Source organism: Sander lucioperca, chromosome 23 (assembly GCF_008315115.2).
Source record: "Sander lucioperca isolate FBNREF2018 chromosome 23, SLUC_FBN_1.2, whole genome shotgun sequence".
Taxonomy (NCBI): domain Eukaryota; kingdom Metazoa; phylum Chordata; class Actinopteri; order Perciformes; family Percidae; genus Sander; species Sander lucioperca.
The window spans coordinates 8408262-8425534 of NC_050195.1; the positions used below are offsets into that span (position 1 = coordinate 8408262).

At 39.3% G+C, this 17273-nt stretch overlaps 1 protein-coding gene across 1 annotated transcript in view; it reads left to right on the forward strand.

Annotated features, from left to right (window-relative positions):
- Nucleotides 1–9936, forward strand: part of phex (phosphate regulating endopeptidase homolog, X-linked) — a 27395-nt gene extending 17459 nt beyond the window's left edge. The window contains exons 13-22 of the mRNA XM_031297662.2: nucleotides 2725–2802; nucleotides 3579–3682; nucleotides 3776–3834; nucleotides 4290–4344; nucleotides 5579–5646; nucleotides 5749–5879; nucleotides 6208–6273; nucleotides 6945–7049; nucleotides 7924–8000; nucleotides 8135–9936. Of these exons, the coding sequence (XP_031153522.1) occupies nucleotides 2725–2802; nucleotides 3579–3682; nucleotides 3776–3834; nucleotides 4290–4344; nucleotides 5579–5646; nucleotides 5749–5879; nucleotides 6208–6273; nucleotides 6945–7049; nucleotides 7924–8000; nucleotides 8135–8234 (843 nt within the window). The 3' untranslated portion in view covers nucleotides 8235–9936. The remainder of the gene's footprint in view (nucleotides 1–2724; nucleotides 2803–3578; nucleotides 3683–3775; nucleotides 3835–4289; nucleotides 4345–5578; nucleotides 5647–5748; nucleotides 5880–6207; nucleotides 6274–6944; nucleotides 7050–7923; nucleotides 8001–8134) is intronic.
- The last annotated feature ends 7337 nt before the right edge of the window (nucleotides 9937–17273 follow it).

Consider the following 17273-nt stretch of genomic DNA (forward strand, 5'->3'; position numbering starts at 1 on the left):
TTTATTGAGTGGAGAGTTGGGTTATAATTTTCTTTGGGTTTATCACTACAAGCAACACTTTTCACATAAAAATAGTGATAATGTGATCCATCGTTAATCTAAAGATATTTGTCATAGCCGCTTTAAGGAAACAGCTTATCCTCCGCTCTGATTTCCTCTTAACTCAAAATTGAATTGTCCGGGGCGCCCAGATAGCTCAGTTGGTAGAGCGGGTGCCCATATATAGAGGTTTACTCCTCGACGCAGCGGTCCCGGGTTGGACTCTGACCTGCGGCCCTTTGCTGCATGTCTCCCCCTCCTCTCTCTCCCCTTTCATGTCTTCAGCTGTCCTGTCAATTAAAGGCCTAAAATGCCCAAAAAATAATCTTAACAAAAAAAAATTGAATTGTCCGGTCCAAAATATTTTCTTTCAACTTAAAGGAGAATTCCGGCGCAAAATGAACCTAGGGGTTAATAACATATGTGTACCGAGTCACCCGTTCTCTGGGAGATGTTTTCATGCTGATCGAATGTGTCTCTAGCTTGAAACAAGCTAGCGCAAACCAGTGATTTGCTTCTAACGCTAGCCTTTGGGGCAGATGGTAAATCGCTATTTCTACACCACTAACAAGGCTCAAAATAGCACCACACTTCAATGGCAGCATAATGAGGGTCCCTACATGTAAACCGAAGCATTGAGAACTTTAAGTGTACAGACAGTTTATTAAAAAGATAGTTTATAAAGACTGTACCGTTCACTATACAGGCAGGCGCCATCTTGGGAAAACCAAGCCGTGACCAGTCAAACCAGTGGTGCTATTTTGAGCCTTGTTAGTGGTGTGGAAATAGAGATTTCTTTTTACTTTACCCTCTGCCCCGAAGACTAGCGTCATAAACTAATCAGCGTTTCGTGCTAGCTTGTTTCAAGCTAGAGACACATTTGATTAGCATGAAAACATATTCCAGAGAACGGTTGACTCAGTACACATATGTTATTAACCCCTAGGTTCATTTTGCGCCGGAAGTGTCCTTTAAAGCTTCTTTTTTGACCACTGCATAATAAAAGCTAATGAATGTGACCAAAAAAAGTGCTAAAAGAGTCTAAAAAGCACAGTAGAGTTTAACCCTACTCATTTAACCCTCTGACAACGAAAGAGACACCGGCGCGTCCAAGTGATGTTTGACAAAACTCCTCCTCAAAAAGCGATATTAGTAAATTTCATTTCAGACATTTATTTACTATTTAAATCATAATATGTAACCTAAGACTGTGGTAAACTCATTTCAAGCCCTGAAACAATTTGTACAACACATCATGAGTTAAGGCTTCTGCGTCAAATCGACAGCGTACCCCCCCCAGACCCCTCTGCGTTGATGCAAACCCTCTCTGAGCCCTTCGCCGTAGCTCGACGTGCACCTCCAAAAATGTGTAACTTTGCGTCGAGGCGACGCAGACCGCAAGGACTGTGATTGGTCAACTCGTCCTGTGTGTTGATAGTCAGTGTTTCAAGCAGCCTACTGTGGGGAGTAGCAACATGCTAGTTCACTGACATAAGCTTTGCAAATAAACTCAGACATATTTGGTTACAATGACGGGGTTATCCGTTTGTAAAGTGTCTATATGTCAGTAACATTTTGAAATTAGCACTTCGCCAGCAAGCAGTACATTGTGGGCAGTTGTGCTAAAGTTTGCTTTCTCACATAACATAAACTGTCTCTCTTTTTCGTTGGAAATGGCAGAGTTTCGCAATTGACCCTCTGGAACCACATACCCCCTAGCGTTCTGGCGGTGAAATGCACCGCGATGCAAAGAAACGAGTTCAACCCCGACGCAGAACTCTGAAAGGGTCATGACGCGGTAGGAGCGACGGCATAGCTACGGCGTGGAGTTGTCGCAGAAGCATAAAACAGCCGTTAAGGGTTTTTTTATAATAGATTTGAGGAATTTCAAAAAGCCAACATTAACGTTTCAGCTTTAGTGCCAAATTATCTTTTTACACATTGCTCTAGAAACAAATTCTAAAATGTTCACTGTATGGAAAGCTGAGTTTATTCTGAACATTTTGATATGAAACACATGGGGATCAGTTATATGCAAATACCTTAAAAAGGTAAATTTAAGAATATATGTGAAATTGCCCTTAGACCTCAGTGGGTTAAAATATTTTTAAGAAAAATTGATTACTGCAGCTTTAAACCAGAATATTAACCAACTTGAGAATCTAACTTTGATGTCTGTGGATTCTGCTTCATCTCATTTCGTCGTGAGTGCTCACACATTTTTTGATTTAAGACCTTGTTTTCCTTTGACACAGCGGTGTCGTGCTGTACTTCATTTTTACTGTCTTTGTACCCACTTTGTCCGTGGAGGACCATTGTTTTTAAAAATGTTCCTTTCATAGAGTACTTTTCTCCTTGAACCAATCACCTCCCCATCCACCAAATTTGTTAAAATGACAATATTGAAAACATTTCAACAAATCAAGTCCCTCTTGAGTGTTTGCCACAAGCATGTTAGAATTGCACAGTTCAACAAGAACCTAATAAAAATCCAACACCATTGCATTCAGAGTGGCTCCATATTTCTTATGTTACAAAGCCATTTTTGTCAGGACACCGGGGCTTTGACTCTCACTCTTTATTGCTTGTAACAGAATTTAATTTAATTCTATTCATGATTATGTGAAGACCTGTTTAAACTTTCCGTCCCATTCACTCTGTTTCTCACTGTCTCACTCTCTCAAGGCTCATGCAGTTCTGGCTAAAGTTGGCTACCCCGAGTTTATTCTGAACGACACCTACCTCAATGAAGATTTAAAGCAGGTTTGTATAGCACTGCTGAAACTAGCTCTTTAGCATAGCAGGGGTACAACATGGAATCTGAAATAAAAAAAATTTTTAATTTTTTTTTATTCGTGGTTTATCCTTGTTTTCATCTTCTCACCTATAACTGCTTCAAGAAAATAATTGAACACCAAGTAATATTTTAAAATCTTATCAATCAATCTTTGACTCTCCTGTTGTCCGTGGGTCAAATTTGACCCAATTTCAAAAAGTTTCTATATCAGAAATTTGGGTTTCTTTCAACCAAATTGTCAAAAAAAATAACGTGGATGTTTCCATACAATGCTCTTCACAAGTAAAATAAATGATCAGTTCACTACTTTCATTGAATTTGGCTGTTTAATTCAATTTTATAGCATTTGTAAAACAATTGATAAAAGAACGTTGAAAAAAGTGATAAAAATGTCGAAAAAAAGCTTCAAAAACGGGGGGAAAAAACAACAAAAAGTGCAGAAAAAATCGACAAAAAAGTGAGTGACAAAAACATCGGGAAAAGTGTTGAAAAAGACGACCAAAAGGTTTTCATTTCAATTATTTTGACCCAGAAAAACAAAAAGTTGCATGGTCGATGGGATGACAAGACGAGTATTAATCAATCTTAAGAACAAAGATGACAAGCTGTCAGTAACTCCGAGAGGCTGCTTATACTAATTTATTTTCCTGATGTAATATTTGCGCACCTTAGCTGAAAGTTTGGGGTTACTTTTTCAAAAGTGTGGTACTTCTCAATGTGTACTTTTTGTGTTTGTTTTTAGCTAGGGTTCAGTGAGAACGACTACTACGGGAATGTGATGCAGACGTTGAAGTTCATCGCCCAGTCGGACATCACCTGGCTCCGAAAGAGCGTCCCGCGTACAGAGTGAGTGGCAGGACTAATCACTGCCAAATTGCTGTGTGACTTTTTGTGTGTTACTTCCTTCTTGACATGCCATAATGTGTGTTTGTGTTGCAGGTGGTTTACAAACCCAACAACTGTGAACGCCTTCTACAGTTCGTCCACCAATCAAATCAGTAAGATTCAATGTATGATTGATTACTGAGACGCCAAAATTATTATTATTATTATTCAGAAGTTCTTGACTTCTGAATCTCGGTCCAGACAAGGTGACGCTACACTGCACATTAGTGATTTCAATTAAGTAACTGCCGTGGATACATTTTTGGGGGGATTATTATTCCTTTTAAAATGGCTGAGTAGGCATTTCAGTGTCAGAAATAATTGAGAATTTGCATTAAAAAGAAACTAAAACTGACAGAGAGGACATGAGGAGTGCTTCCTAAAACAGGTCAAATGTGATCTGTTTCATAATAGTTGCTCCCCAGAGAAATCCCAGTTTTTTTAATCACAAATAACTGTGCCTAACACAGGCTGAAACAGAAAAATATAACCAACCTTCTGAAGTAAATGAACCCTGTCTGGACAGGGCTAAAGACACACAGACTAAAACTATTTACTTCTCATTTAGGATTTCCCGCTGGAGAGCTTCAAAAACCCTTCTTTTGGGGAAAAGAGTATCCAAGGTGAGATTAAAGAAATGTGACAAGCTCTGCTAACGGACCAAAGGAAAATGCCACCTCATCTTTTTTACTCAGGAGCAATGTGGAGCTCTGAAATAATTATTCTGACATGAACCTACTAATAGAAAACCGCAGAGAGAGCTGTAGTGGTGATAATAATAATTGAATACCTCATGCTTTCACTGGTCATGAAATTACAACTCATTAATCATACGTTTCTTAATAAGTTATGAGTTTCATTTTTAGAGTCTTAAAATACACGTTTTTTTCAAAAAACAATGAAATATATGTAATTGTATTCATTATTTTGTAATTTAAAGACAAAAAATGTGATAATCCTAACAAAGAAATTCTGTAATGGTCTTTGTTTTAAATGGAAGTTCAAGCAAATCTCTTGAAGACACAATAAAAGAGACATTCCTACAACTAAAGGTTGGATTTGGAAATTGCTACAATGTCACGATTGCTGGACATTTTCAGTATCTAGAAATAAAGCTAAATACTGGAAACCAGTCAAAATACTGCGTATAGGTATATTTGTAATACAATGTATGCTGCATTTGTCCTTAACTTGTACTTTCAAAACATGTTACCACATGCCTGTCTTAGCCTGTCAGCTAGCTAGCTAACATGACACATGACATTCCAGTGAGAAATGGCAGCTAGTTGCAATGGGTAATGCCAACCAAGACTATACAAAGTAAGCACTGAAGCGTCCCCTCACACAAGTAACGTTTGCATAAAAAACAGGCGAAGCTTACAAACTGCTTCAATACAGGATTTATTATCAGCCGTTACTTGTAAATGAGCTGGCGAGCTAATGGATAACACTTCAGCCACTCTGGAAATATGCTAGTGCTAGTCAGTCGCAAAAGCTTCTTCCTATTTTCTCTGTACTTGTTTACTTCCCGCCTGGTATTTTGTCCATAGCATTGTAGATGATTTCATTCAATAAAGAGTTATTAAAGGGTAAAAAAGGCTCTCTTAGCTATAGCCAGCTCGCTAACTCTCACTTAGAATGTTCATTAGCAACTAAGCTAATGGACGTTTACACAGTTTATTTGAAAAGATGTATTTGTACCATCGAGTTTTGCAAACCATTTAATTCATCCCACAGCAATTTCATTTAAATGAAATTATTTTGTCATTATATTTTACTGTTTTAAATGTTGCTGTGACTTATTCTACGTTAGAAAAGGAGCCTAAAAAGGAGGACTAAACTTGTGTCTGTTTCCAGATCTTTAAGTTATGGCGCCATCGGGGTGATAGTAGGACATGAGTTAACACACGGCTTTGACAATAACGGTAAATACTGATCGCCAAGAATGACCTCAGAAAACAACCATCATAGCATCAGAGATTTCTAAAAGTGGTGATTTTTTTGTGTGTAATGCTTTTCGTGAGCAGGTCGCAAGTATGACAAAAATGGCAACCTTGACTCGTGGTGGACAAACTCTTCTGTAACAGCCTTCAATGAGAAGACCCAGTGTATGATTGACCAGTATAATGGCTACTACTGGGAGGAGGCCGGCCTAAATGTAAGAGGTTGAATCTACAGAATTTGAGCTTAAAATAATTCCCTGAAAACACAATTCAAAAAACACATTCAAATAACGATCAAGTCAAGAATATTCTTGCATAGTGCCAGTTTGACACTTAACAGGCTTCTTCGAGGTTGTGTCTTCAGTGCATTTCTATTTTTAACTCCCATGCATTTTTAATGTATTTCAACAGTAAGGGGTGCATAGTACACAGCCAGGTCGCCTTGATCCAGAATGAACTTTTATGACTGTAACCTCTGTAAATAGGAGGCCTACTGAAGGAATAACGTGAGAATCTGTGCTTTGTGGATGTGTTGTTCTGCAGGTGCGGGGCAAGAGGACACTAGCAGAAAACATAGCCGACAATGGAGGAATAAGAGAGTCTTTTAGGGTATGATCTGTTTTCTTACACAACACTCTTGCAAAGGCAGAAAAGCTCCTCTTGATCTAGCAGAAATTGCATAATAGGCCTTTTTTTAGGGCCGACATTTTGTCCTGTTGTATGGAAAATGACAGGTGAAACTAACTAACGTTACTGATGATATTATTGCATTCAGGTGTGTCAGTAAGCCATACCAATAAATCTGCATGAATACCCGTACCGGGGTTAGCCCTATGTTCCCACAGCCCAATGGTCCCACAGCCCTATGTTCCCACATTTCTAAGCCCTATGTTAGGGTTAGGGTTACATTCCATCTGTAGTCCATTGCTACTGGATAATAGGTTGAGTGTAATTGGCTACTAAATTGGGAGAAAGGGGGATAAAATCTGATACAAATTTATGAAAAAGGAAATGTCCTAATTTTGAAAAGAATCTTAGAAATGTGGGAACATAGGGCTCCTATTAGTTACACCTGTGATTGTAATGAGTTTGGTATGTGTTTTTTTATTAGCTACACCTAGCTGCACCTGTGCTTGTAATTGGTTATGCATTTATTTATTAGTTACATATGGAAGAGGATTATGGCCACCTGTACTTCACAACTCAAAATGTCATATGTATGCAAGGACTCTTGTTAAGAAGGCTAGGTGAGAAAATGTTCTCTTTATACTTGTGTGCAGGCGTACAGGCGCTGGGTAGATGAGAACAGAGGTGGTGTGGAGGAACCTCGGCTGCCTGGTGTCGGACTGAACAACAACCAACTGTTTTTCCTGAGCTATGCACATGTAAGGACACACAGACACAAACTATTTTGCTACTCTGCCAATGCCATGCTTCAACTAGTAAGAGCATTTCTTTGCTCTTCTGTTATGTGTGAATAGACTGGCATTTTCCTGCAAGTAGCTACTTAGCAAAACTAGGTTAATGTTGAGGTATTGGTCTTGAACTGGTACGATTTAAGTAAATATTTTAAAACAGATGCTATATAATGCAAATTACAGCTTATGTCTCAGGTGTAAAATCTGAAGCTGTATAACATCAAATGACTCCTTATATCAGTTGTGGTTCAAGAATTGTGAATTGTCAAATGTGCCATGAAAGCACCCTCTGCTGTTTTTTATCCATATGCACAGTTTTGGAAAGTAACTAAGTATAGTACTAAAGTATTATTTTGAGGTACTTGTACTTTTTTTGAGTAATTCAATTCTGCTTTATACTGCTACTCTGGTACATTTCAGAGGCAAATATTGTTGTTTTCACTACACTACATTTGTTTGACAGATTTAAATGCTTTTTTAAATTAGCCCCATCTTTACCAACTGCAATATTAAAGTTCTGTTGATCACACACTAATACGTCAATAATTATAATCCAATATACTGTATATCAAGCATATTTTTACTCTAATACTTTTGTACTTTTACCTAAGTGACATTTTTAATGCAGGGCCTTTACTTGTTACAGAGTATTTTTAGTAAAAGATCTGAGTACTTTTTCCACCATTGCATATGAGGGATTTTTACTGATGATGTGCTTCATAATGTTGCATATAAAAACACAATTTAGCTGCCGGTGCCGCATATGGTAAAGCAGGGAAGTGAAAATACACATATTTAGTACACACAGGCAAGTAAATTCTCTATACAATGTTCTCTGTAGGTGAGATGTAACTCATACAGACCAGAAGCAGCCAGGGACCAGATCCAGAGTGGAGCTCACAGTCCACCAAAATACAGGTACAAACACACACACACACACACACACACACACACACACACACACACACACACACACACACACACACACACACACACTCACACATACACACAGTCCTAACAGCCTGACCTTCACCATCACTGTTGCCCTGCAGAGTTATCGGTGCAATGAGCAACTATGAAGAGTTTCGGAAAGCGTTCAGCTGCCCTGAGTCGGTCATGAACCGAGCTGCACAGTCCTGCCGGGTGTGGTGACCTTTGACCTCGGCTAAGATCCTGAACCAGGCCAGAGCTGTCAGCAGGACGTCCGTTTCAAAGGCTGATAATGCTGGGCTTAGCCAACTTAGTTTACATGATGTGGGAACAATGTAAAAATGAAGCAGAGTTCTTCTCACAGAAAGAATACACTTGTGTTACGGTAAGAGTGGGAAATGTTGTAGACTGAAGCCATTTCAGTGGGCTACTGTATCTTGTTACAGTTACTGCATATGTTGCAGTTACTGCATAAATCATGACTGAAGCCATTTGTTAAGGACCATACTTTATGGATTATAGAAATGTTGGAAAAAGGAGGCTGCCCATATTTTTTTTTTAGCCCTATATGTACTGTGTGACTTGATAAAGCTAGAACCTTTCTTATGGGAATACAATTGTTTTATATATTAAAGTAACGGTACAATGAATGATTTTTTTTTCTTATAGGAACCTATATGGTAAATGTTACAGTAACTGTGGTAAGCAGAAATATATCAAGTCAATATTTGCATATATTCATTAGCAGCCATGAATTCCCGAAGATTCAATCATGTGTGATCATTAATAGGATAACATGCTAAATATAATACAAAGGAAATAAGTTAGATATGTACAGTTCAATTTGATCTCATATTAACTCTTAAAACCTTTTCCTTCTTCCTTATTTTTGTTTTTAATAATAATGAATGCATTTATCATAATTGTAATATAATAATATATATATATAATCTGTGTGTGTGTGTGTGTGTGTGTGTGTGTGTGTGTTCTCCTTTGATATGTCTTTGTCTTGTCTTTGCTTTCTGTCCCACTTTGTTTCATCCTTGGTCTTATGTCAGACATTCATATTTATTCTGCTGAAGTTCCGCCCGAGGCAAATGAACTCACTGAATTACAAGCACTCAAACTACAAGACCCCGTACTCTCTCCATTTGTCTTTCTGTTACAACACTGGCGAGGTGCACTCACACTTCAGCTTGTTTGTAGTACTGGATGTTGCTCTTGAATATGGGGAGTATTTTTTTTTACAGATTTCACAAGTTAGTCAGACAATGCATAGAATATATCTTATAAAAAATTCATAACCTTACCCCCCACCCAGAGTCACAGACTACTACTGGCCGGCACATTCAAATGCTGCTTTCCCCCTATGACATCTTCATATTTCCCATTTTGTTGTTTAAAACCCAAAAATATTCAATTTATGATGATATTAAACAGTTCATTTTTGTCAATTGGCTATTCAGTTTATCATTTCAACAGCCCTCAAAATATTTTCACTCTTATCACCCAGTAAGGTGTACTTTGAAATGCTGAATAACAAACATCCACAACTCCACAGGGAAAAATATTAAATTGAAACCGGTGTGAATTCTTAAGTCCTTTTATTTATGCGTTTCTTCATTTATAATATTTTATAATATTATTATTGTAACTTAATGGAAAGGATGTTTTGCTTTTCCTTCATTATAGTAGCCTGAATGTGATTATGGTTCACTGTGTTGCTGTTTTTCGTTGTGCTTCTTTCTGTTCAGGTTCTAATAAAACTCTGAGACATTACGCTGTGTCTTCAACTCGTAACTTTGCTGTGATTGATAAGGTGAGTTGGAAAATGTGTGTGTTCAGAGGTGGCAGACAGTGGACGGAGAGGGGTCTGATGGATGGAGGACAAAAGACATAAAGAGATTGAGATTGCATCTGAAAACATGTCCATTTATTGATTTTCCTTTGCACCTGCTATTACACGCATCACATCTCATTCATTTATGTCAGCAGTTCCCATGGCAACTTGAAGCTGTCACTGTGTTTGTGTGTTTGCATGTGTGTCTTTACCAGGCAGGGGGTAACATTAATGACTTATATCTGTGGCAACACCAGCGGCAGTCACATCAATACACACCAATTATTGTATAAAAACAGTTCAGTGCCCCAGCTGATTAGTGTGTGTGCGTGTGTGTGTGTGTGTGTGTGTGTGTGTGTGTGTGTGTGTGTGTGGGCTCGTTTAACTATATTCGTGGGGTCCAAAAACCGGGAGTCCAGTATATTTGTGGGGTCCCGACAGCTTTGTGGGTCCAAAATGCTGGACCCCACGACTTTAAAGGGCTGTTTGAGGGTTAAGACTTGGTTTTAGGATTAGGGTTAGAATTAGGTTATGGTTAGGGTGAGGGTAAGGGTTAAGGTTAGGCATTTAGTTGTGATGGTTAAGGTTAGGGTAAGGGGCTAGGGAATGCATTATGTCAATGACGGGTCCCCACAAAGATAGTGCCACAAACCTGTGTGTGTGTGTGTGTGTGTGTGTGTGTGTGTGTGTGTGTGTGTGTGTGTGTGTGTGTGTGTGGTGGGGGATTGGGGGGGATTTAAGAGACAAAGAGGAAGATAAGTGAGATGGACAATAATGAGCTGAGAATTTCCTTTTTACTAGATGTGTAAGCAACATCATGCATCGGGCCCCTGGCAGCCATTCTTGCACTCTGACATTCATTATCATGGCAGATTCCACTGCTGATGTACACAAGAAATAGATAAAACAACCGTTTTTCAACACTTCTTTTGTTATTCTCTCTCTCACTGTCGCTCTGCTGCAGCCTCCTCCAGTCCCTTCTAACATTCAGGCTAAACATTTCACCAAAAAAATAAAAAGAAACACTTCAAAGATCACCTCCAGTTTTAAGACATGAAAATAGTTAGCTTTGAATGATAATTTGTGTCTGAGATGTTTTTGTCCACAAAAAAGATCAATTAAGCTTCCACGAAATTCTTAAAATTACTGCCACTCATTCTAAAATGTGTATATATATTACAAATTTTGAATATTTTAATAACACTTGAAACTTTGATTTGAGTAGATTTAAGCTTTATTTGGACTATGTATACATCTGATGTTTGCAGTCAGCCCTGCTGACCAGAGAGTAACATGAGAATCTGTCCCTGCAGGTACCACGATGATCTGTGTTGGTAGTGCAGTTAATAATGAGCTACTGCGTCACTTTGTGCCATTACTTTATTGAATTGTGATAAATCTACTTTAGTGGCCGGTGTAAAAATGACAGCTAAGGTGATTAAAATGTTGATTTGTCCCCTGAGTCCAGTCTCTGTTAAACAAAACCACACCAATCTGCAAACATCAGTAAATCAAGTAGCAGAGGGGCACAGATTGACCCCGAGGATCACTAAACAAAAAGTGGTTTTGTGGTAACAGGGGCAACTCATTTTGAGTATTCTATTTATACCTCCCCTGCTTCTACAGGCCACGTAAACTCAAAAATTGTAAGTCAAAAATGTATTTACAATAAAAAGAAATTATATGATACATTCTTTGGCCACTTGGGGGCAGCAGATTAAGCTGTAAACGCACCATTGACATTTCATCACGTCGTATAGTTGTTGAATGTGTTAGCAATGTTAGCAAACAGTTGACTATTTACACTTCCATTAAACACATTAACATTCATTTGCACTCATGTTTCTCATCGACAGTATATAGAATGGACCAACAACGGATCCCGTTGCTCTGGACGGAGACCAGTGAAGGATATTAGAAGCACTTTTCCAGTGAGCACTGAGCGTTACTGCGCAGCCTCCAACTGAGAGAGACGACGTAAATGTGACGTGAGCAACGTGTCTAAAAGTTGGAAGTCTTCTGGTAGCTGTGCCAAGAGAAATCTCAATCATTCCCAATCTTGCAGAGACGGAGAGCGTAGGTATATGTAAGGACATAACATAGGCACAGGCTAATTATTGCTAACTAATTATTGCTGTTTAAACTTAAACAGCTAATGTAAGTCGAAACTGCCCGTGAGCGTCTCCTGTACTGTACGGTAATTCCTCTACTATGCGAAAGTCGCGTGGTTATGACACAATCGTTAGCCTATTTTTACAAAAAGGCTTGCTACGGAGCCATAACGTGAGGTACAAGGTAATGGGGCCTATTATACATTGTCGTGTTTCTTTAGAAAGAAACAATGGACAAATAAAGTCTTTAAACGCTTCAGATGTAAAGTTATTCGTGCTCAAAGTGACGTCTAAATGAATGGCAGTCAATGGAATGCTAACGGCGGGTAAGTGCTTGTTAGCATCAAAATGGCGCTATAGGAGCTACAGGTTGTTGACAGACACTTACCCCCTTGATGTTTCTGGCCACCTCGTGAATGCAAGTCCAGCAATCACTCTTCTTTTAGCTCATTTAACCAATTGGAAATATAACATATTGATTATTGCTGCTGTAAGGATTGTTATCACATGGTTTGGGAATGGTGATCATGGAGTATTGCGCATGTGTACAATCAGGGGTGTAGCACAAAATTCTGGGCCCTGTAGAAAGGCATTCTCTATGGGCCCCTCCCCGCACGCTTTCATTCTAGCAGTTTCTGGGCCCTCCTCAGATGAGGTGCTGCCCCCCCCCCCAGTCCAACACCCCTGTGTACAATTACCAAGATAGAGACCCCCCCAAGAATAATGGGAGATGTATTGGATACTCTTTTTACAGCCCATAGGTTAAAATGTGGAACTTCATGAAATTTCACTTCATAACAGTTTGTGTGTTCTGTTTGTGCAATATCTCCTTCCCTTTTATTACTTTTGTCATTGCTATCCTTTTTGCCTTCTGCAGTTATCCTCAGTTTTAAGTTCATGTTGAGGGTTTCCTCTGTATTTTGGACTGCATTTGGGAACTCCATGACAAAGCACATGTCTGCACTATCTGATGTCATTACAAGATCGGGGACTCCCTTTTGTCAAACTTTTGCCCTGGTAAAGGTCTACTGCCCAAACACTTGGCTTTTTTATTAGCTAGGCTACTTGTATTGGACCTTAGTGTGCAGAGGCATCTTTTTGCCACATTTGAGTATTTTTAATTAAAAATCTGTCCAACACAATGCAACTCGACAGGAGCCAATTCTTCCCACCTACGGTTGAGTATTATGATGATATACTGTACAGTAGCCCATGGGATGATAGAGAGTTGTAGAGATTTTGCTTCCCATTATTACTGACTTTAAGCATCTTTGGTTGTATTTGGCCATTGTTGACAATATTGCAAATCAAAATGAGCTGCATTGTGGTAATATTTAATTTCCAGGATTGTTGTACCTTGTGGTTACGTAACTTGATTTATTAAATATTATTTCACTGGATAAGCCAAAAACATATATTAAAATCTGGTTATTTTATTTTACACTGTTTGTCATTTGAATTTAAAGACAGTGTACTATATTACAGTATACAGTAGGCTACATGTCACCTTGATATACAAAGTATGATTACATACCTTTGGCATTCAGCCCTGCCCCATTATATAGCCTAAATCCTAGACATTTGTCAAACCAAGCAGCAAAGTCTATGCGAGTGCACGTCAGTTTCAGTTAACAACAACATCAGATCAAAAGGCAGCGGCTATTTCTGCTGTTATAGGCTTGGTCTGATACATGGTCTGATGGCCAGAAATCAAACACTTTGTCTTTCGTGTCCTCCAAATTCTTCTTAAGTGGAGGTGATGGCAAAAGGGAATCAGTCCAGAAACACTTCACTTCACTGCATTATAAAACTTGAAGTCAAAGAAACCACCCCGAAACACAGAAATATTGTCCAGTCACGTAGTTCTGTTTTTGTCCAATAGAGGGCAGGGAAAACATGCCTTCAGGCTCCTTTTTTGAGGTGGTGTACAGATTACAGAAGGGTCCACTAATCACACAGAATAAATGCAGCTTTCTGAGAAGTGAAAATGGCTCTTCTCCTTTTAGTACACAGGTTTTCCTCAGGCAACGCTCAAGTCACAGGGCCTCTCCCAGTTTTATTCATCAAGCTTGTCCTCAGCTGCCTCACCCTTTCTCTTTTTTTCTGACGCTTTCTCTTGCGATTTCGTGAAAGAGAGGCAGAGTGAGCCATGTGATACGCTCTTTGCATCCTTCTGCATCTATCTTCTCTGTTTCTGGCCTGTAACTGTAATCAAATCTTTGTGTCTAAGAGGCCATGGAGATGACTTCACTGTATATCTCATCTCAAGCCCATCCATATGACCTCCCTCTTCCATCACCCTCCACTTATGGCATCCTTCCTGGCCTCGTGAGCTAATGTCCAAATGACATTTAGGAAATTATGAATGCTGCTGATTCCCAAGACACCAATGCAGAAAATAGATAGACAGAAATAGCTAAAAGGAAAATAGAGATGGATGAATGGATATTAGAGGATGTGGAGATGCAGAGGTTGGAAACCATGAAATTGAGGATATACGTTTCTTAAATGGTTTGAAAATCCTAAAAAAAACCTGATCCAGACCATATCTGATTTTATTATTTATTCTCTGTAACCAAAAGTTTTTAACTTTAAAACCGCCCTAATCAATATTAAATTTTATTTTAACACTGGTTGAAATGACTACGTGAAAGAGGTCACATTTTTAGCTCATTGCTTTGGTTTTCTGGCCTGCAACTTGACTGTTTTGGTTCACTGTCACTGCTCTCATTAACCCAGTTCTCAGATGCAGCAAGCAGCATTTTTCTAATGGAAAGGTACTAAAGTCCCAGTGTAGGCCAGGGCTCCTTTACCTTAGGAGTTGGTGGAGACCACAAACAGGGCTAAAAGGAGAGTGAATATTGGACTTATTTTCATCAGGTGACCAGAAACACGACTACAAATGCAGCCTGGTCTCACAGAATTCCGTGAAATGAGCACGAACTGTTAACAGCGCATTACGTGGTGGTGGCACAGAATGTGTGAAAATTCCGCGTGGCCACCACGGAAAACAATGCCAATGTAAAGTCAATGAGAAGATGACGTAGCATCAAGAGGGGTGGTGGATGGGTCAAAACACAGGACTTTCTCCCAGGAGACCGGGGATTGTGTCCTGCATGTTACATTTCCTAAACCGAACTGTCGCTTTCTTGTTTTTCTAAATGCAACCGTCCCGTTCTTCTTTTACTAAACTCAACCGTCCCGTTTTTGTCCCGCCACGACCTTTTCCTTAACTGAAGGGGCCGTGTTCATTTCACGGATTTCTTCCGTGAGCCCATCACGGAATTTTAAGGGGCCATGTTAATTTCACGGAATTGTTCCGTGGGCCCATCATGGAATTTTTGGCGATTCCGTGAAACTACCACAGATTTTTAGTTAAGGGGCTGTGTTCATTTCACGGAATTCTGTGAGATCAGGTTGACAAATGAGTGATTATGTTTTTCTGTAACGGATGGAGTGACGTTCCACTTCCGGGATTGCTCCGGTGCTGCTGGAAATTCAGTGGGATGTCCCACTTTTCAGCCGGATGTCCGTTACCTTACGTTTTCTTTGTGTTGGAATTTTAAATTCCAGTGGATTTCTGAGGACTATGGTTAACTGCTCCTCAGATCTCTGCAGGGTAAATCCAGACAGTTAGCTAGACTATCTGTCCAATCTGAGTTTTCTGTTCCACGACTAAAACAACTTTTGAACGTACACATGTTCCACCAAAACAAGTTCCTTCCTTTTGCAGCGGCACCGTGGCTCCGTCCGGCGCTTAGTACCACCCATGACGATTGTGATTGGTTTAAAGAAATGCCAATAAACCAGAGCACGTTTTTCTCCCATCCCGGAATGCTGTGTGGACTAGCCAGACCCCCCTCTGCAGGACTGTGGAGGAAGGTCTGGCAATGCGAGACTACGGATGGAGCAACTGTTTGCCAACACATTTGCCATATCCGCTTGAAAACGTGACAATATGTGGTGTTTACAGCTTGTTCTACTGCCCCCGGGTGGTCAAATAAATGAACAAGTTTTATTATAATCTTAACCAAAACTTTAAAAAAACAAAAGCTAAGTAAGTTGACAAATTTTGCACTGATTTATGTTAATTTGCATCGATTTAGTTTAGTTGGTTGGTTGTGTGTGTTTACTGTAAAATCTTGGCATTTTAATCGATATACAGTCTCTGAAACATTTTTTTTAAAGATGATATATTTTTGGAAAATATAATTCCACTCAAACTTTATGCTTACACATAAAAAAAATACAATGGAAACAATCCTGTAAGGTTATATAACCTGACTGAAAAAGGGGGAACCATTGATAATGTAGGCCGTAAAAATATGAAATATAAACTATTTGGACTATTTTGAAGGAAAGTATTAAAAATGCTTCTGTCTGAAAGGTGGAGATTTGCAACCTAAATGGGCTCATGAAAAGTTTTAATGCGAGTAGTACATTACAGTAATTAGCATTTAAAAGAAATACTTTTACAGGCTTTTTCTGTCTAACTCTAGCCATCACTTTTTGACTCTTCTGGGCTGGAGTGTAAAAAATTCCTCTTATCAGGCAGGTTTTCTGCATTTGAAGTGACTCTGACTCAGCTGCTGTAACACCTACACCCAGCAAATTTGCTTCATTTATATTAGAGGAGCTGCCAATCACGGCCTCTGCTAAATGTTACTGTGGCAGCTTAAGTGGTTGTCAGAAAGTTTATTCTGATTTAAATATTTAAGTCGTAAAAGTTATAAACTTTAGTGGATTACATGTTTCCATATCTGGAAGAGATATAAGAGGTTTGGACAAAATCAAGTTTTTCTCAGTTTCCATCCAAGAAGAAGGCAATCCGGCAACTATTTCTGCCCACCATAACTGGATAGATGGGTAAATAAATAATACAGAAGGAGGGAAAATAGAAATGAAGGGACAGAGTCTTTATTAATGGATGGCCTCCACCAAAACAGATGGATCGGGGGATGGGAGGGGTGGAAGACAGGGATGGTGGCCAGGTTCGGAGGAGTAGCAGCTGAGAGCTGCGTTATTCACGATGACCAACTCTGCGTCTATAGAGCCGTCTTTAATAATGGAAACAAGATGTCATGCAGATAGACAAACATGAGAGCAAATGAAATGTGGAAGCCATATATGGACATGCAAAATGACAGCCTGTCAAAAGTAAAGTCACAAGAGGTGCTCTCCTCTTTGCTGCCTTTACTATTTCCCTCATCTGTCAATCTTGTATGCCTCTGTGCATGTGTGCGTGTGTGTGTGCCGCGCTACAGTTTTCAACCCCTGAAGGATTTCCCCCCTTAGACTGTGTAGGTGCAG